The sequence below is a fragment of the Oncorhynchus nerka genome, unplaced genomic scaffold (genome assembly GCF_034236695.1).
Source record: "Oncorhynchus nerka isolate Pitt River unplaced genomic scaffold, Oner_Uvic_2.0 unplaced_scaffold_907, whole genome shotgun sequence".
Classification (NCBI taxonomy): domain Eukaryota; kingdom Metazoa; phylum Chordata; class Actinopteri; order Salmoniformes; family Salmonidae; genus Oncorhynchus; species Oncorhynchus nerka.
Window position 1 is genome coordinate 18,530 of NW_027040393.1, and position 21,901 is coordinate 40,430.

Genomic DNA, 21,901 nt, shown 5'->3' on the forward strand with positions numbered 1-21,901 from the left:
GTTTAATCACTCTGTCTGTTACAGGTACAGTGATATTATATATAGTGTTGATGTGTTTAATCACTCTGTCTGTTACAGGTACAGTGATATTATATATAGTATTGATGTGTTTAGTCACTCTGTCTGTTACAGGTACAGTGATATTATATATAGTATTGATGTGTTTAGTCACTCTGTCTGTTACAGGTACAGTGATATTATATATAGTATTGATCTGTTTAGTCACTCTGTCTGTTACAGGTACAGTGATATTATATATAGTATTGATGTGTTTAATCACTCTGTCTGTTACAGGTACAGTGATATTATATATAGTGTTGATGTGTTTAATCACTCTGTCTGTTACAGGTACAGTGATATTATATATAGTGTTGATGTGTTTAATCACTCTGTCTGTTACAGGTACAGTGATATTATATATAGTGTTGATGTGTTTAGTCACTCTGTCTGTTACAGGTACAGTGATATTATATATAGTGTTGATGTGTTTAGTCACTCTGTCTGTTACAGGTACAGTGATATTATATATAGTGTTGATGTGTTTAATCACTCTGTCTGTTACAGGTACAGTGATATTATATATAGTATTGATGTGTTTAATCACTCTGTCTGTTACAGGTACAGTGATATTATATATAGTATTGATGTGTTTAGTCACTCTGTCTGTTACAGGTACAGTGATATTATATATAGTATTGACCTGTTTAATCACTCTGTCTGTTACAGGTACAGTGATATTATATATAGTGTTGACATTGTCTATAATCCTAATCTGTTTAAGTGGTTCTGGAAAATTGTCTTGATTTGTACAGAAATAATATAATTAATATGAATGTATGGTATAATAGGAATGTCTGAATTGATGATTTGAGAACGTCCACTCCTGCCTCCTTTGAACTAGACAACAGGTCATTGATGGTTTTAATGTTGTTATCTACTCCAGACCTGCAGGTGAAGGTGACCACTACATGGTGGTCAATGACACTGACCTGTAGCACCACCTGTATTCTGACTGGTAACCCCACCTACATCTGGTACAGGAACAGTAACATTGTACAAAAGGACTCCTCCCCCTCATACACAATCCACTTTAAAACTGAAGACAGCTTCTACTGTGCTGTAAAAGGCATCAAATCTCCTGCAGTGTGTGAGTGTGACTAATACACTTTCAAAGTCTGTCAAAATCATCCAATACATCATTGATGTTTAGTGAAACAGACATGAGGTAGAGCTACTATTCCATTTAGATTAATGGTGGTTGATGTTTAGTGAAACAGACATGAGATAGAGCTACTATTCCATTTAGATTAATGGTGGTTGATGTTTAGTGAAACAGACATGAGATAGAGCTACTATTCCATTTAGATTAATGGTGGTTGATGTTTAGTGAAACAGACATGAGATAGAGCTACTATTCCATTTAGATTAATGGTGGTTGATGTTTAGTGAAACAGACATGAGATAGAGCTACTATTCCATTTAGATTAATGGTGGTTGATGTTTAGTGAAACAGACATGAGATAGAGCTACTATTCCATTTAGATTAATGGTGGTTGATGTTTAGTGAAACAGACATGAGATAGAGCTACTATTCCATTTAGATTAATGGTGGTTGATGTTTAGTGAAACAGACATGAGATAGAGCTACTATTCCATTTAGATTAATGGTGGTTGATTTTACAGTTCTAAATACTGACACCATTTGAAAAATGTACTTGTGTTTCAGCTGTTGAGGGTCACAGTTATTTCCACGTGACTTACACCCATCAGAGTATCTGTACCTTGAAGGGGACATCAGTAGACATATCCTGCTCTTATACATATCCCAGTGGTCATACAGTCTCAGAAACAATCTGGTATACAAAAGGAAAACTTAATGAGGCGCCTCAAATCCTGAGCCCGGGGTATGGAGGTCGTGTGGAGTACCTTGGAAATATGCAGAGTGACTCCATCCTGAGAATCACAGACCTGAGAGAGGAGGATTCAGCTGAGTATAAGTTTAGATTCAGAACAGATCAGACAACCTGGGAGCCCACCTTCCCTGGAACAACTCTGACTGTCACAGGTAACACTGCAGGTCACATCCTATCAATACTGCAAACGATTACTTTATGATGTACTCAGTGTTTTAATCCTCTTTCATTTAGGTCTGCAGGTGAAGGTGACTCCTGCCACTGTGACAGAGGGACAGAAGGTGACACTGACCTGTAGCACCACCTGTACTCTGGGTGACAACCCCACCTACATCTGGTACAAGAATGGACATGTAATCAACCAATCTACCAGTCTGTTCCTAAACCCAGTCAGCAGTGAGGATGCAGGCAGATACTCCTGTTCTGTAGAAGGACATGAGGATCTCCCCTCTGATGAAGAGACTCTCACTGTCACATGTGAGGATGTGTGATCCATCTCCACTTGTATTCTTTTAGTAACATCTTCTCTCATCTATTATATCTATTATTTCAATATATGTCCAAGTTCCATGATTGTACTCATCTCATTACTGTAGTAACTACAAGTACTTCACAAACACTGTATTGTTACATAATTGTCTAAGTTATACATATTTATATTAATATTTAATTTATTTTAATCATAAATCCAAGTTCCATGATGCTCCTCATGTAAAGCTCTATGTATGAACAATGTGTTACATATTGTCCACCAGACGGCCCAAAGAACACCTCAGTGTCAGTCAGTCCCTCTGGTGAAATAGTGGAGGGCAGTTCAGTGACTCTGATCTGCAGCAGTGATGCCAACCCACCTGTGGACAAATACACCTGGTACAAGAAGAACGTAGCCTCACCAAAAGCATCAGGACAGAGTTACAGCATCACTAACATCATCTCTGAGGACAGAGGAGAATATTACTGTGAGGCCCAGAATAGAAAAGGATCTATGAACTCTACAGCTCTGATGATCATTGTAGCAGGTAAAGTTACATCTTCAATACTTCAATACAGAACTACGTGGTTCATTCTAATGTTAATCATTACACATCGTCTTATTACACCTTAGTCTATATCTATACACTGGGTTATAAGATCCCTTAACAAGTATTGCATTACTGTCCTGTATTATAGTTCATTTGTAGTTCATTATATAATGCCATGTACTCAAATCATCCATGTTGTATCATAGGGAAACCAACCTCCTTTATGACTGCAGTTGTAGGAATCATAGTGGTTGTTCTGGTTCTCATCCTCTGTTTCTCTGGCTTCATGTGGTTCAGGTGAGTGAAGTGAAAACACATTTTTCAGTTTTTTTATTTAGCTTTACTAACATTGATTGATTCATTCAATAATGTGTAAAACAGGAAGAAGGCCTCCAAATCCACCTCTGACACAAGAGACACATCAGAGAATTTACAGGTGAGTCTGTTGGAAACAGAAGGTGACTGTGTATTGCTTTGTGGAACATTTCTACTCCTTAAGTTGTCTGTCCTCTCTTTCTCCATCAGGGAGACTCTAGTCCAGTGTATGACAACATCTCAAGCATGGCCATGACCTCTACTGCAGCACAGACAGAGTCCACATACGACCAGGATGATGTTCACTATGCCAGCGTCCACTTCTCTGGCTCCAAAAACCAGGAAGTGCCTCTGTACTCCACCGTCCAGCTGCCTCAGCCCCAGATTCAGGACGAGGATGTCCAGTATGCTGCTGTGAAATTCAGCCGCCCCAGTGCTGCCACCCGGTGAATGTTTTCTGCCATTACAACAGAGTCAATACTAAAACACTGAACTCACAGACATCATCAAGTGCGTTCATATGCTGTTGTTTATTGGAAGATTAGACAATGATGTCATCAATAAGCAAAGCAATTGACCCCCTAGTGACAACTCATTGTCCATGAGATCTCCCCCCATCAATAGCTGAAGCACAGGGGGATGGTGGCACCTTCATTGGGGAGGATGGGCTTGTGGTAATTGCAGGAGAGGAATAAGTGGAATGGTATAAAATACATCAAACACATGGTTTCCATTCTATTTGCCTCGTTCCAGCCATTATTATGACCCGTTCTCACCTCAGCAACCTCCTTCAGGACAAAGTGCATTTCCTTAAACTCATAATATGGTGTAACAATGGACATTTTGAAAAGTTGCACTCAGGGTTGGGGTCAATTCCATTTCGATTTAAGAAAATTCCAATTCCAATTGTTCCTCATTGAAAAGCATTGAGAAAATGACATTTCAGTTTACTTCCTGAATTGAAATGTGTTTCCTAAGTGATTGTTTTAGGCCAATTTCTAGTTGTGTCTTTAGACTAAACTTTAGCAAAAAATATATACACAAGACTATACAGCTGCACTCTTATCTGATTCGATGTATGACATTAACTTGGCGTTGATATTGAGACCGTCAAGCATGATACTATAATGCTTATTTAATCACTTATCTAAATGTGTTTCTTACTTTTTGTCAAATGTGATGAGTGGCCAGTGTTTGTTTATCCATGAGAAAAGGTTAATAAATGCTTTCATCCTCCATTGGTTCTTACGCTCTTCCATTTTGTCAAACAGTGAATGTGGCCTCCTATAAGTCACTGATATTTTAACAAAGTAAAACAATGACAGAGGTAATGCCTATAGGGTTTATTTTAAAATAAGTTGAACAAAGAAGAAATGTCAGTTTGTTGACATGAGAGTATTATGATGATAGAACATATATAATTAATATCATGCAAATGAGCAAGCATTTCAATTCTAGCATGATGTCACTGGTCCTCTTCTATACACCTGTGAAATTATCTTTAAGTAAGGTGTACATTTTAGGACATCCCGACTCCTTATGACAAAAGTCTACTATGGGTCTCCATCCTGTCACGCCTTGGTCAATATGTTTAGTGTTTTCGTTATATATTTTGGTCAGGCCAGGGTGTGACATGGGTTATGTGTTGTGTTCGTATTGGGGTTTTATAGCATTGGGATTGTGAATGATTTAGGGGTGTGTCTAGTTAGGCTTGGCTGCCTGAGGCGGTTCTCAATCAGAGTCAGGTGATTCTTGTTGTCTCGGATTGGGAATCGTATTTAGGTAGCCTGAGTTTCACTTTGTATCTTGTGGGTGATTGTTCCTGTCTCTGTGTAGTGTTCACCAGATAGGCGCAGTCACTTGGTTTTTTCTTTTCAATTGTTTTGGAAGAGAAGAAAACGAGCGCCATTCTCCTTGCGGAGATGCTAAATACATCAACGCGGTCGGTCCCTGGGATTGGGCTGGCCAACACGATTCGGTTTGCTTGGAAGTTTGCTGACGGTGAAGGACGTGTTTTGTTTCCAAGGCAACTCGTTGGAAGGAGCATACGACGTTGCACTATATACAGAGGAAAAACACAATGATATCCTGAGAAGGGCAAGAGCAGTGGGAGGTGAGAGGCCGATGTGCCACTACGAAATAACAAGCCTGGCGAAGAATAACTTTAGGGTTGTAACTGTAAACATTTACAACCCTTAAGTTAAGGACGAAGAGGTGAGGGCTTTTCTGGGGAGATACATGGATAACGTCTCCTCAGCAAGGCACCTCAAAGACTCCCTTGGGTTTTGGAATGGGAGGAGAGGCTTCCAGGCCCTCCTCAGAGAGGACCCAAGGGGACATGGTGGCTACCTCCATCCTCCTGCTATGTTCTCCCTAGGGGCTGACAGGGGGACGTTGTATTATGCACGTCAGCCCCCATTTTGCAGACGCTGTATGGCCTATGGTCACATATTCGCCTCATGCAGTGCAAGAAAATGCAGATTTTGTGCATCTGAGGATCACGAGGCGAGGATTGTGACAAGCCTAAGACGTGCCATGGGTGTGGCTCGTCAGCACACCTGTGGAGGGGGTGCCCGGCCCGTCAGAGGTCATATGCGTCTGCGGCTGGGGGGGAGCAGGAGCGGGGATGGGGGAAGAAGAGGAGGGGAAGGAAGCACGCCTCATGACCAGAGCAGGTCCAGAGGGGAAGGCCACAAGGAAGGAGGAGGAGCCAGAAGCGGCGGATGGAAGAGAGAAGGAAACGGAAGGCACGGGAGTAGGAGAACCAGAAAAGCGGCGGAAGAAGGCAACCGAGTGGAGGAGCATGAGAGAGAAGAAAGCGAGGGAGGAGTGGTGGAGAAGGAGACGGTGGAAGAGAAAGTGGACTGGGGGAAAGTGCCATGGTGGAAGAGATGAGGGGTATGGTGGAGGAGCTGGCGGGGGAGGGTGGTATCTCTTCACTGCCGCCATCACCAAAGAAGAGTAAGAAGAGGAGGGGGCGATTGCCCGACAGTGAGGGGGAAGGGATGGCCAAGAGAGTGATGGGGGCGGGAGAAACCTCTGGGTTGCTGCTGGTTTCCCCAGGCCCTCAACTTCTGTTGGGTGGGGACACACATAACAAGACTCAGGACTGGGTACAAGAGGAGGTGGGGAGTTTTTGTTTGGGGACTCAGCCTCCCCAATTTTTTTCCAAACCAGCTGCAACACTGGGGGGGGGAGGATTGTGGGGGTAGACCCAGGGTGCAGGGCACCCCGGAGCCAAACACTATTCCTGCATCCTGGGATGGTGTGATGGAGGAAGAGGGGGATGTCGAGATTACGGATGGTGTTCTCACCGGTAGATATGGAGCAGGGGAGCATCGGGTGAGTCTCCTGTTTTATGTTTTTTCTGTCTGGGTTTAGAATTTGAGTGTATTACATGTATTTATTTTTCATGGAGTCTAATTTTACTTTTGTTAGTTTAAATGTAAGGGGTCTAAGGGATTTTGTTAAGAGGAGGGCGGTTTTTAGTTATTTGGAGGGTGTGGGGTTTGATTTTTGTTTTTACAGGAGGTTCACCTGAGGGATGGAGGGGATGTTATTAGGTTTAAGAGGGAGTGGGACAAGGGGGAGTCGGTTTGGGGTGTTGGGGGTGCACTCATCGGGGTAGGGATTTTGTGTGGGCACAGGGAGGTAAAAGTGGAGGATTCTTTTAGGGGTTTAGGAGTGGATGTCACGATAAGGGATTGTAAATTTAGATTAGTGGTGGTGTATGGGCCACAGGTGGTGGCAGACAGGAGGGAGATGGTGGACTGTCTGACGCCCCTGTGTGTCACAAATAGGAAATTAGTGATAGGGGGGATTTTAATACAGATTTAGGAAGAGGGGGATAGCAGTGCGGGCGCCATTGCCAGGCTAATGGCTTGCCATGGTCTGGTAGATGGTGGTCTGCACACTACTCCGAAAATGGACGGTCCTACATGGCGTAACTCCAGGGGTTGAGCGGAGGCTCGACTATATTTTTGTACCCAGGTCTTTGGGTAAGTTGTCTGGGCGGCTGTTGCCTGTTTTCTTTTCGGATCACGACGGGGTGCTCCTGCAGGTGGGGTCGCCAGTCTGCCTCTTTGGTAGAGGGTACTGGAAGCTAGATCGGGATGTGCTGGAGGAGCAGGCTTTTGTTGACGGGTTTTATGGTTTCTTTTGGAGGCTTGAGGGCCTCCGGTCCATGTGCGAGGGGTGTTAGAGTGGTGGGAATTAGTTAAGGTGAGGATTAGGGCTTTTATAATAGGGTATTGCAAGAGGAAAAAAAGGGAGGAGAGGAGGGAGGTGGATCGTATCCAGAGGTTAATTGAACTCGAATACGAGGCAGGCAACCTCGGCGGGTCGTTTGACTGGGAGAGATCCGCAACCCTAAAGGCGCAGCTCAGGGAGTTGCAGGAGCGGAAGGCTCGAGCTTTCCTTGAGCGAGCGCATAGTGGCTTTCTAGAACATAATGAGACTTGTTCTGCTATGTTCTTTAAGTTGGTTAGGGCAAGACAGAGTAGGAAGGTAATGCATGGTGTTAGGGAAGAAAATGGTAGTATAGTTAGAGAACCAGAGGATATGGTCAGGGTGACAACTGATCATTTCCAGGGTTTATTTAAGGAAAGGGAAATAGATGTAGAGCAGGGAAATGTGTTTTTAGAACACTTGTCCAGGCGGTTGCCGGAGGACATTAGAGAAGTGATGGAGGCCCAGATCTCACTAAAAGAGGTTGAGAGCGCTCTTAGGAGGATGGGAAAAGGGAAGGTGCCTGGGATAGATGGGCTGCCGGCTGAGTTTTATCTCAAGTTTTGGGGTATATTTGGACCAGTGGTCCTCGAAGTCTTGAAGGCCATCCTTGAGACGGGGGTCCCGGGGGGATCAATGGCTGTTGGTGTGCTGTCACTTTTATATAAGAAGGGGGAAGTAACAGACCTTGGCAACTGGCGGCCGTTGACCATGCTGTGTGTAGATTACAAGCTACTTGCAAAGGTTTTAGCAGACCGGTTGCGCACAGCCCTTCCCTACGTCGTTCATGAGGATCAGACGTGCGGGGTAGAGGGCCGCTCTATTAGATGGAACCTACAGTTAATCAGGGACTCCATCGCTTGGGTTGAAGATAGAGGTCTGCCTTTAACCTGTTGCTTCTACTCGGGACGCTTGCGTCCCAACTAGAGCTCTGGAAATGCAAATGCACTATGCTAAATGCTAATAGTATTAGTTAAAACTCAAAAGTTCATTAAAATACACATGCAGGGTATCGAATTAAAGCTACACTCGTTGTGAATCCAGGCAACAAGTCAGATTTTTAAAATGCTTTTCGGCGAAAGCATGAGAAGCTATTATCTGATAGCATGCAACACCCCAAAAGACCCACAGGGGACGTAAACAAAATAATTAGCATTTCGGCGTTACACAAACCGCACAATAAAATAGAAAACATTCATTACCTTTCACCATCTTCTTTGTTGGCACTCCTAGATGTCCCATAAACACTATTTGGGTCTTTATTTCGATTAAATCGGTCCATATAAAGCCTAGATATCGTTATATGTAGACTGTGTGATAAACAAAAAAAACATTGTTTCAAAACGTAACGTCATTTTTTTTAATTCAAAAAGTCGACGATAAACTTTCACAAAACACTTCGAAATACGTTTGTAATGCAACTTTAGGTATTAGTAAACGTTAATAAGCGATAAAATTCATCAGGAGGCGATGTAAAGATCATTAGCTGTCCGTCTGGAAAAATGTCCGGCTAGAAACTCAACGAAAATATCCGGTCCTAGACCGGAGGAGATACGGTGTCCTGCATGTGTTTGACCAAGAAAAAACTCGAAGGGAAATGACAAGACTCTAGACACCGTGTGGAAGCTGTAGGTACTGCAACCTTAGCCTTAGTCAATTAATTGTGGTTCACCTTTATCAATGGGTTCAAGTAGCGCATGGATATATTTTCCCATTTTCAGTGATCAGTTTTTCCTGTGCTTTTCGATGTAAATGCCGTTCTGGTAAAGCCACAGCAGTGATTTAACCAGTTTTTTAAACGTCTGAGTGTTTTCTATCCACGCAGACTAAGCAAATGCATATACTATATTCCTGGCATGAGTAGCAGGGCGCTGAAATGTTGCGCGATTTTTAACAGAATGTTCAAAAAAGTAGAGGGTCGACTTAAGAGGTTAATGGTAGCAGCGCTAGATCAGGCGAAAGCCTTCTATCGCGTGAATAGATCCTTTTTATTCAGAGTGTTAGGTCGATTAGGAATTGGGGAGAAGTTTATAGGATGGATTCGTACATTATATGTCGGAGCGGGGTGCCGAGTTAGTGTAAATAGTCACTTGGGTGATGTTTTTGACCTCTCGTCTGGGGTCAGGCAGGGGTGCCCACTCTCGGCTCTCCTCTTCATTCTGTACATGGAGCCTCTGGGGGCTGCCATTAGGGCAGACACAGGGGTGGAAGGTTTGCTGATCCCTGGAAGTGGTGGGCTGCGTGTTAAGATGACGCAGTACGCCGACGACACTTCCTTGCTGTTGTGCAAGGACTCGTGCCTGACAAGGTCCCTTGCCATTTTTGGGGATTTCACCCGAGCGTCGGGAGCAGTTCTGAACCATGCAAAGTCTTCAGTCAAGTTTTTCGGAAGATGGCGCGGTAGAACGGATGTGCCTGGGGGGTTATCTCTCTGTGAGGGGGCCCTGAGGATTCTCGGGGTCCATTTTGAGACCTCCGGCTCAGCGACGCTAAACTGGAACATGCGTATCGCAGTGGTACAGAGGAAGCTAGCAATGTGGAAAGCTAGGTATTTGTCTTTTATGGGCAAAGTCCTGGTCCTAAAGGTGGATGTGTTGCCGTCTCTTTTGTATTTGGCATACATCTACCCATTGCCGGCTTGTCTGAGGAGGCCTCTAGTGAGGCTTGTGTTTCAGTTTATGTGGAGTGGCAGGTGCGAGTGGGTCGCCAGGGCACGCATGATCTGTCCCATCGGGGAGGGAGGTAGGGGGGTACCACATTTCCCCCTCAGGCTGGACTCAATTTTTGTTTCCTTCTTGTTAACGGAGCTTGCTCAGCCAGTGATACACCCGTCCGGTTACCTCCTGCGGGTGTTTTTCTCGTATCAGGCGAGAAGCATAATGGTGTGGTCTAACACGGGTCCTCGGGCGGAACAGCTGCCGTGGCACTTTGGTCATGCGGCCAAGTGGCTGCGTGCGCACCCTGAGGTTGAAGTTGCCCGAGTAGGTTTAGATCACAGGCACCTGTACGAGGAGGTCAGAAAGGCAGGGAGTCCGGCGCCTGTAGTGGGCATCTCGGAAGTGGTCTGGGAGGGAGTGCAGGCGCGGGGTCTGGATAACAGGCTCAAGGACCTGAATTGGTTGAGCCTTCATAAGTGTTTGCCGGTACGTTCCATCTTGTACCGGTATAATTTGGTGCAATCCCCACCTGTCTAAGAACCTCTTGTGGCAGGGAGGAGACTGTGCGCCATGTCTTTTGGGACTGTGCCTTTGCCGGAGTAGTATGGGCTAGGGCACGGGTGTTGTTAGGTTTGGTAAAGGGGATTTTGTATTGACGTGGGCCAGGTTAGAGAGGGGTGTAGGGAGAGCGAGAGGGACGGATAGGGACAGGTTTCTGCTCTGGCTTCTCATGAGTCTCTTTAAACGGGGCTGTGGGAAGCAAGGCAGAACATGGTGAAGACAGGGAAAGATTGGGGGTGGAAGGGATAGTGAGGAGGGTGGAAGGAGATTTGAGGGGAGGATGAAGAGGGAGGAGAGGAAGTGGGGCAGCATGCTGCTCGGGAGAGGTGGAAGGGGGGTTTAGGGCTGGGTGTCATTTAGATTTGTAAGAGGATAGATTAGGGACGGGGAGATAGGGAGAGGTATTTTGTAGGGTAACGGGGAGGGAAGATGCTCCCCTGAGGTTTTGTTTGTGGTTTATGTTTTAGTTTAATTAGTTTATTTAAAATACCATTATTTGTGTATGTATGTAAATTATGAGTTGTAAAGAATGAATGGTATTGAAGATAATAAATTATTTTTATTAAAAAAAATTAAAAATCACCAGATAGGCTGTAATAAGTTTCACGTTCCGTTTGTTGTTTTGTTTATTCAGTTATTTCATGTATCGTCATTTCATTCATTAAAGACATGAGTAACCACCACGCTGCATTTCGGTCCTCTCTTTCGACAAACGAAGAACGCCGTTACAGAATCACCCACCACACACGGACCGAGTGGCGTGATTACAGGCAGCGACAGCAGGAGCGAAAGGAAGCACTTACGAGAGCTGAGAGACGCTGTTATGAGGACGTTATGGACAGCAGAAGCATGGAGTATATGACGTGGGATGAAATAGACAGGTGGGCGGTCGACCCAGAGAGAGTGCCGGAGCCCGCCTGGGATTCGCTAGAGCAGTGCGAAGAGGACTATAGGTGAATGGAGTTAGAGAAACAGACATGGCGGCGCAGAGCGAAAACCGAAAGTAAACCCCAAATATTTATTGGGGGAGGGCGCAGAGAGAGAGTGGCTGAGTCAGGAGTCAGACCTGAGCCTACTCTCCCTGTTAATTGTGAGGAGCAGCAATATAAGGACTTCTGGTCTTGGGAGATGATATTAGACGGAAGAGGACCCTGGGCTCAGCCTGGTGAATATCGCCGCCCCAAGGAGGAAGCAGAGGCAGCAGGAGATAGGAGCCGACGATACGAGGGAACACGGTTGGCAAGGAAGCCCGAAAAGCAACCCCCAAAAATTATTGGGGGGTGGCTTACAGGGAGTATGGCTATGCCAGGTAGGAGACCTGCGCAAACTCTCTGTGCTTTCCGGTGGGCTAGAGAGACCGGGCAGACACCGTGTTATGCTATGGAGCGCACAGTGTTTCCAGTGCGGGGGCATAGCCCGGTGCGGTACATACCAGCCCTTCGTATTGGCCGGGCTAGAGTGGGCATCGAGCCAGGTAAGCTTGGGCAGGCTCGGTGCTCAAGAGCTCCAGTGCGCCTGCACAGTCCGGTCTATCCAGAGCCACCTCCACACACCAGTCCTCCGGTAGCAGCTCCCCGCACCAGGCTTCCTGTGCGTGTCCTCGCTCTAGTATCACCAGTGCCAGCACCACGCACCAGGCCTCCAGTGCGCCTCGCCTGTTCAGCGCAGCCAGAGCCTGTCTCCTCTCCTGCGCTGCCGGAGTCTCCAGTCTGCCCAGCGCCGCCAGTGCTCCCAGTCTGCCCAGCACTGCCAGTCTGCCCAGCACCGCCAGTCTGCCCAGCACCGCCAGTCTGCCCAGCACCGCCAGTCTGCCCAGCGTCGCCAGTCTGCCCAGCGTCGCCAGTCTGCCCAGCGCCGCCAGTCTGCCCAGCGCCACCAGTCTGCCCAGCGCCGCCAGTCTGCCAGGATCTGCCAGAAGTGCCAGTCTACCAGGATCCGCCAGAAGTGCCAGTCTGCCAGGATCCGCCAGAAGTGCCAGTCAGCCAGGATCCACCAGAAGTGCTGTCAGTCTGCATGAATCAGACAGACGTGTCAGTCTGCAAAGAGCTGCCAGTCTGCAGGGAGCTGTCAGTCTGCAAGGAGCTGTCAGCCTGCATGGAGCTGTCAGCCTGCATGGAGCAGTCAGAGCTGTCAGTCTGCATAGAGCAGCTAGATCCGCCAGTCAACCAGATTCTTCCAGATCAGACAGTCAGCCATGATCTTCTAGATCTGCCAGTCAACCAGTCTCTTCCAGATCTGCCAGTCAACCAGAATCTTCCAGATCTGCCAGTCAACCAGTCTCTTCCAGATCTGCCAGTCAACCAGTCTCTTCCAGATCTGCCAGTCAACCAGTCTCTTCCAGATCTGCCAGTCAACCAGAATCTTCCAGATCTGCCAGTCAACCAGTCTCTTCCAGATCTGCCAGTCATCCAGAATCTTCCAGATCTGCCAGTCAACCAGTCTCTTCCAGATCTGCCAGTCAACCAGTCTCTTCCAGATCTGCCAGTCAACCAGTCTCTTCCAGATCTGCCAGTCAACCAGTCTCTTCCAGATCTGCCAGTCAACCAGAATCTTCCAGATCTGCTAGTCAACCAGTCTCTTCCAGATCTGCCAGTCAGCCAGGATCTACCGGAGCCTACTACCTACCTGAGCTTCCTCTCAGTACTGGGCTTCCTCTCAGTACTGGGCTTCCTCTCAGTACTGGGCTTCCCCTCAGTTCCGGGCTGCCCCTCAGTTCCGGGCTGCCCCTCAGTCCCGGGCTGCCCCTGTCCTGAGATGCCCCTCTGTCCCGAGCTGCCCCTCTGTCCCGAGCTGCCCCTCTGTTCCGAGCTGCCCCTCTGTCCCGAGCTGCCCCTCTGTCCCGAGCTGCCCCTCAGTCACGAGCTGCCCCTCGGTCCAGTGGGGATCTGGGTGAGGACTATTAGGCCATGGTCGGCGGCGAGGGTGGATTATCCCAGGACGCGAAGGGGAGGAACTATTACATTAATGGAGTGGGGTCCACGTCCCGAGCCGGAGCCGCCACCATGGACAGACGCCCACCCGGACCCTCCCTATGGTTTTGAGGTGCGTCCGGGAGTCCGCACCTTAAGGGGGGTTCTGTCACGCCTTGGTCAATATGTTTAGTGTTTTCGTTATATATTTTGGTCAGGCCAGGGTGTGACATGGGTTATGTGTTGTGTTCGTATTGGGGTTTTATAGCATTGGGATTGTGAATGATTTAGGGTGTGTCTAGTTAGGCTTGGCTGCCTGAGGCAGTTCTCAATCAGAGTCAGGTGATTCTTGTTGTCTCGGATTGGGAACCGTATTTAGGTAGCCTGAGTTTCACTTTGTATCTTGTGGGTGATTGTTCCTGTCTCTGTGTAGTATCACCAGATAGGCTGTAATAAGTTTCACGTTCCGTTTGTTGTTTTGTTTATTCAGTTATTTCATGTATCGTCATTTCATTCATTAAAGACATGAGTAACCACCACGCTGCATTTCGGTCCTCTCTTTCGACAAACGAAGAACGCCGTTACACATCCAATGGTTTCACTTTCGTTTGCATTACAAGCAAAAGCACAACTACACAAAAATGACATTATTAACTAAATGTATTATATTCTCTAAAACCACATTCTGGGATTTAAAAAAAACACGGCCACTTCGCCATCTGTTTTGGTAAACAGCTGAGAATTCTGTCTGGAGAAATGTAACCACTCTGGAATTCTATCCATGAGATCGAAATGATTGTTTTAACCCTGTTTTAAAGGGTTCTGATGGGGTTGTACCGTTGAAATAAGCTCCTAAGCATTTAAGTTATATTCTTCAAGAAAAAATGGCCATACATCATTCATTTAAAAATCTTAAAATGGATGTACCAATCACAGACTGTAGCTTTAAGCTGACTTAAACACATGCCTTTTGTTGTATAGAATTCACTGTTCCTGTACTCCTTGGTAGCACACAGGACATAAGAAAAAAAAGTTTGTTGATTTGAGAGTACATGATGTAACATCATAAATCAGCATTATGCAAATCAGAATGCTTTCCAATTCTGACATGATGTCACTGATCCTCTTCAATAGACATGAAATTATCTTCTCTACGGTGTACATTTTAGGACATCCCTAAAACCAAGTCTACTATGTAATTTCATGGGACTCCTTCCAATGTGTTTACGATAAGATCACGGGTATTGTGTTTGCTGTTAATGTGACACACACACACACACACACACACACACACACACACAAGTAATGTTATGGTATTGTGGTATCGTGGATTCTATATTGCAAATGTGAAATATTAGATTCATGATGTAATAATGTATTATATGATGTATTGTTTTATTGATGATGTTATTTGTATTATTTTATTTCACCTTGATTTAACCAGGTAGGAAAGTTGAGAACAAGTTCTCATTTACAACTGCAACCTGGCCAAGATAAAGCAAAGCAGTGCGACACAAACAACAACACAGAGTTACACATGGAGTCAACAAGCGTACAGTCAATAATACAATAGATATAATAGTACATGTGTTTAGTTAAGTTCAGATTATTCAATTGTGTGTTAAAACATGATCAGTAGAGTACAGTATGCCAGTAATACCAAAAGGCATTTCTGCTGAAGGATAATGTTCACGTCAATGTATAACATTGTCAAGTATAACTGTGTGTGTGTGGTGTGTTTGTGTGTTAATGTACTTTTATATATGAATCTGATTGTGAGATATGCAGTCACGACCGTAATTATTGGCACCCTTGATAAATATTAGCAGAAAATATAGTATAAAATAAATATTACAAATACTGCATGCTGCAAAAGATGGGATGTACATTGTACATCTGGTTTCATATATAATACTTGTGCTTGCTGTTTTAGGACCTCTGAGAGTAACAGATTGTTGTGGAGACATTTTGAAAATGGCCTAAAGTAAGAGGAAGTATGATTGAGTTGATGCTTCATAAGAGCTTTAGGAGTAGTATTGACATGAGACTCAGTGATGGTGGGTTGTGTTTAGGAGTAGTATTAACATGAGACTCAGTGATGGTGGGTTGTGTTTAGGAGTAGTATTAACAAGAGACACAGTGATGGTGGGTTGTGTTTAGGAGTAGTATTAACATGAGACTCATTGATGGTGGGTTGTGTTTAGGAGTAGTATTAACATGAGACAGTGATGGTGGGTTGTGTTTAGGAGTAGTATTAACATGAGACAGTGATGGTGGGTTGTGTTTAGGAGTAGTATTGACATGAGACTCAGTGATGGTGGGTTGTGTTTAGGAGTAGTATTAACATGAGACTCAGTGATGGTGGGTTGTGTTTAGGAGTAGTATTAACAAGAGACACAGTGATGGTGGGTTGTGTAGGAGTAGTATTAACATGAGACACAGTGATGGTGGGTTGTGTTTAGGAGTAGTATTAACATGAGACACAGTGATGGTGGGTTGTGTTTAGGAGTAGTATTAACATGAGACACAGTGATGGTGGGTCTAGAGATGGGGTATCAGGAATCTGTATAAACACATTAGACTGTACAGAATATAGTTCCCTGTAGCTCCACTGGTAGAGCAATTTGTTGCTGTTTATGCATGTTAATGTCTTATCTCCCTGTTTAGAATTCACACTTACAGTAGGATACTTCTTGTTTCTCTGCACTGCCAGTAAGTGTTGTTGGTTCAGATCAGTGGTTCCCAAACATTTTATAGTCCCGTACCCCTTCAAACATTCAACATTCAACCTCCAGTTGTGTACCCCGTCTAGCACTCTCAAATATAGTTTTTTGCCATCATTGTAAGCCTGCCACACACACACTATACGATACATTTATTAACCATAAGAATGAGTGTGAGTTTGTCACATCCCGGCTCGTGGGAAGTGACAAAGAGCTCTTATAGGACCAGGGCACAAAAAATAATATAATATTAGTGAATAATTTTGCTCATTATTTTACCATCTTACATATAAAACCTTATTTGTTCATTGTGAGTAACTCACCACAGGTTAATGAGATGGGTGTGCTTGAAAGGATGCACATAACTCAACGTTGGGTTGTATTGGAGAGAGTCTCAGTCTTAAATCATTTTCCACACACAGTCTGTGCCTGTATTCAGTTTTCATGCTAGTGAGGGCTGAGAATCCACTCTCACATAGGTACAGTTGAAGTCGGAAGTTTACATACACTTAAGTTGGAGTCATTAAAACTTGTTTTTCAACCACTCCACAAATTTCTTGTTAACAAACTGTAGTTTTGGCAAGTCGGTTAGGACATCTACTTTGTGCATGACAGAAGTAACTTTTCCAACAATTGTTTACAGACAGATTATTTCACTTATAAATAACTGTATCACAATTCCAGTGGGTCAGAAGTTTACATACATAAGTTGACTGTGCCTTTAAACAGTTTGGAAATTTCCAGAAAATGATGTCATGGCTTTAGAAGCTTCTGATAGTCTAATTGACATGATTTGAGTCAATTAGAGGTATACCTGTGGATGTATTTCAAGGCCTACCTTCAAACTCAGTGCCTCTGCTTGACATCATGGGAAAATCAAAAGAAATCAGCCAATACCTCAGAAAACAAATTGGAGCCCTCCACAAGTCTGGTTCATCCTTGGGAGCAATTTGGCCATAATGACCATTGTTATGTTTGGAGGAAAAAGGGGGAGGCTTGCAAGCTGAAGAAAACAATTCAAACCGTGAAGCACAGGGGTGGCAGCATCATATTTTGGGGGTGATTTGCTGCAGGAGGGACTAGTGCACTTCACAATATAAATGGCATCATGAGGAGGGAAAATGTGGATATATTGAAGCAACATCAAGACAGTCAGAAAGTTAAAGCTTGGTCGCAAATGGGTCTTCCAAATGGACATTGACCCCACGCATACTTCCGAAGTTGTGGCAAAATGGCTTATGGACAACAAAGTCAAGGTTTTGGAGTGGCCATCACAAAGCCCTGACCTCAATCTTATAGAAAATGTGTGGGCAGAACTGAAAAAGCGTGTGCGAGCAAGGAGGAAATATCACCCAACTTATTGTGGGAAGCTTGAGGAAGGCTACCAAAAGGTTTTACCCAAGTTAAACAATTTAAAGGCAATGCTACCAAATACACTCAATTAGTATGTAAACTTCAGACCCACTGGGAGTGTGATGAAATAAATAAAAGCTGAAATAAATCATTCTCTCAACTATTATTCTGACATTTCACATTCTTAAATCAAAGTGGTGATCCTAACTGACCTAAAACAGGATATTTTTACTGGGATTAAATGTCAGGAATTGTTAAAAACTGAGTTTAAATGTATTTGGCTAAGGTGTATGTAAACTTCCGACTTCAACTGTATATATGGACAACAGGCTACATAAACCTACACATGGACAACAGACTACATAAACCTACACATGGACAACAGGCTACATAAACCTACACATGGACAACAGGCTACATAAACCTACACATGGACAACAGACTACATAAACCTACACATGGACAACAGGCTACATAAACCTACACATGGACAACAGGCTACATAAACCTACACATGGACAACAGACTACATAAACCTACACATGGACAACAGGCTACATAAACCTACACATGGACAACAGACTACATAAACCTACACATGGACAACAGACTACATAAACCTACACATGGACAACAGACTACATAAACCTACACATGGACAACAGGCTACATAAACCTACACATGGACAACAGGCTACATAAACCTACACATGGACAACAGGCTACATAAACCTACACATGGACAACAGGCTACATAAACCTACACATGGACAACAGGCTACATAAACCTACACATGGACAACAGGCTACATAAACCTACACATGGACAACAGGCTACATAAACCTACACATGGACAACAGGCTACATAAACCTACACATGGACAACAGGCTACATAAACCTACACATGGACAACAGGCTACATAAACCTACACATGGACAACAGGCTACATAAACCTACACATGGACAACAGACTACATAAACCTACACATGGACAACAGGCTACATAAACCTACACATGGACAACAGGCTACATAAACCTACACATGGACAACAGGCTACATAAACCTACACATGGACAACAGGCTACATAAACCTACACATGGACAACAGGCTACATAAACCTACACATGGACAACAGGCTACATAAACCTACACATGGACAACAGACTACATAAACCTACACATGGACAACAGGCCTATGGTAACAGGCTACATTAGCCTATACATTCAACACAGAATCACAATGGTGATGATGGTACTGATCCCTCTACTACTACCGGTACTGTACAACGGAGGAGGCTGGTGGGCAGATATATAGAAGGACGGGCTCATTGTAAAGGCTGGAATGGAATAAATGGAACGATATCCCATAATTCTATTCCAGCCATTACAATGAGCCTCTCCTCCTATGTCTCTGCCCACCATACTCCTCTATTGTACAGAAGGACAAACATTTACATTTACATTTACATTTAAGTCATTTAGCAGACGCTCTTATCCAGACAGTGTAACATAATATGATTCTACAACAACAGTGTGTTTGCTTAATTTGGGCTGCAATCCAGTTAACGGGATGATATGACAACAGCCAGTGAAAGTGCAGGGTGCCAAAATCAAAACCACAGAAATCTCATAATTAAAATTCCTCAAACATGCATGTATCTTATACCGTTTTAAATGTAGTTCCGTTGTTAATCCCACCACCGTGTCCGATTTCAAATAGTCTTTACGGCGAAAGCACCACATACGATTATGTTAGGTCACCACCAAGCCACAGAAAAACACAGCCATTTTCCCAGCCAAAGAGAGGAGTCACAAAAAGCACAAATTGAGATTAAATGAATAACTAACCTTTGATGATCTTCATCAGATGACACTCATAAGACACAATACATGTATGTTTTGTTTGATAAAGTTCATATTTATATAAAAAAAATATATATTAAAAAAATCTGATTTTACATTGGCGCATTACATTCACTAGTTCCAAAAACATCCAGTGATTTTGCATAGCCACATCGATTCAACAGAAATACTCATCGTAAATGTAGATGATAATACAAGTTATACACATGGAATAATAAATATACCTGTCCTTTTTTTTAATTGTATTTTTACCTTTATTTAACTAGGCAAGTCAGTTAAGAACAAATTCTTATTTTCAATGACAGCCTAGGAACAGTGGGTTAACTGCCTGTTCAGGGGCAGAACGACAGATTTGTACGTTGTCAGCTTGGGGGTTTGAACTTGCAACCTTCCGTTTACTAGTCCAACACTCTAACCACTAGGCTACCTGCCACCCCATGTTTGATTTCTCATTGTAGTTTTTCATTACAAAAGCATTCCCACAGTGGGATTATTAAGGAATTAATGCACTTCCTGTTTGTGAGATTTACAGGAAGTATACTGGTCAGATAGAAACTGCCGCCCCGTCCTTAATGCAACCGCTGTGTCAGATTTTTTAAAAACTTTATGGAAAAAGCAAACCATGCAATAATCTGAGACGGCGCTCAGAAAAATCAAGTCAAAATAGCCGCCATGTTGTGGTCAACATAAACCATAAATTACATGCTAAATATTCCCTTACCTTTGATGATCTCCATCAGAATGCACTCCCAGGAATCCCAGGTCCACAATAAATACTTGATTTGTTCGATAATGTACATTATTTATGTCCAATTAGCTACTTTTGCTAGCGCGTTTGGTATACATATCCATACGCTCGCTCTGGTCAGCGTTACGTCGGACAAAAACTTCAAAAAGTTATATTACAGGTCGAAGAAACATTTCAAACTAAGTACATAATCAATCATTAAGATGTTTTTATCATTAATCTTCAATAAAGTTCCAACCGGAGTAATCCTTTGTGTCTTGAGGAGTCATGAAACGCAGGTCGCTATCATGTGAAATGCACTTGACCAGGAAATAGCTGACTCACCTGATTCATTCTGCTGTCATTCAGTGCCACAACACAGTAGAAACCTCGTTCAAATTTCTATAGACGGTTGACATCTAGTGGAAGACCTAAAGGGGATTCCAATGGGAACTGTGTTGAATATATACCAACCTCAGATTTCTCACTTACGGTTTTGATTTCTCCTCAGGTTTTTGCCTGCCATATGAGATCTATTATACTCACAGACATCATTCAAAGTTTTAGAAACTTCAGAGTGTTTTCTATCCAATACTAATAATAATATGCATATATTAGCAACTGAGACTGAGGAGCAGGCCGTTTACTCTGGGCACCTTATTCATCCAAGCTACTAAATACTGCCCCCCATCCATAATAAGTTAACTGTAACTTTGTCAAGTAAACAGTTTCGTTTTTCCACTAGTTTATCTAATGTATTTCCAGTGTGTTATGTTGTTATTAACCCAACATTGAGGACATTATTATTAGGAAGGTGCAGTAATGTTGAGATACCAGTAGGTGGAGCTCTAGTCTAGAACACTGGAACCTTCAGTATTAATTTGATACAGCTGATGAGGAGTGATGGTCATGGATTTAAAATGGAATGGGTTCTAATTGGATGAGATCATAGAAATTTGATCTGTATATACAGAACTCAGAAGTACAAGACAACACATTCTGAGCAATTGTTCACATTCTAAATAGTATAGAGGGCTTTTGGATGCGTCAGAAATCACCTAGCAACCGCGTCAAGCCCCCTGTAGTCGACACATTGTTTAAATGGTTCTCTGTGTTGTCAAAATATCACATTGAAATTTTGAAACATTTAGCTAATTTAAAAAATGTTGTCACACTAATTAAAATGAAGGCAAGTAGATATGCAATCTGTTGCACAATTTGTATTGAAATACAGGAACATCCCTTTTTCTGAGATGCTGGTCTGGTCATCATCCATGTTAATGTCTTAAAGAGGAAGGAAAGGACAGTTAAATATGTGTCAACCACAGAATTCACACTAACTGCCAGTATGTTGACTCACTGTACAATACCTCTCCGTTTCACTTCACTCTAAGTACTCTTAACAATATCTTGAAATATAGTTTCTGGTTATTTGTTTTCAGTCAAGTCATATTATTGAGGGTAATGTATCATTTTACTTTTGAGCTGTGTTTTGGTTGTTACATCAGGGCCAGTATTCATAAAGTGTCTCAGTGTAGGAGTGTTGATCTACATAGTGATGAGATGATTAACCAGGGTAAAAAAAGCCATGCAAACAAACATTGTAGCACTGCAGTGTGTGTGCT

At 43.6% G+C, this 21,901-nt stretch overlaps 1 protein-coding gene across 1 annotated transcript in view; it reads left to right on the top strand.

Moving 5' to 3' along the window:
* LOC115118311 (uncharacterized) overlaps window positions 1-21,901 on the top strand; it is a 65,716-nt gene that overhangs the window by 8,990 nt on the left and 34,825 nt on the right. The window contains exons 4-10 of the mRNA XM_065016694.1: window positions 944-1,147; window positions 1,727-2,065; window positions 2,148-2,390; window positions 2,669-2,932; window positions 3,142-3,232; window positions 3,317-3,371; window positions 3,461-3,696. Of these exons, the coding sequence (XP_064872766.1) occupies window positions 944-1,147; window positions 1,727-2,065; window positions 2,148-2,390; window positions 2,669-2,932; window positions 3,142-3,232; window positions 3,317-3,371; window positions 3,461-3,696 (1,432 nt within the window). The remainder of the gene's footprint in view (window positions 1-943; window positions 1,148-1,726; window positions 2,066-2,147; window positions 2,391-2,668; window positions 2,933-3,141; window positions 3,233-3,316; window positions 3,372-3,460; window positions 3,697-21,901) is intronic.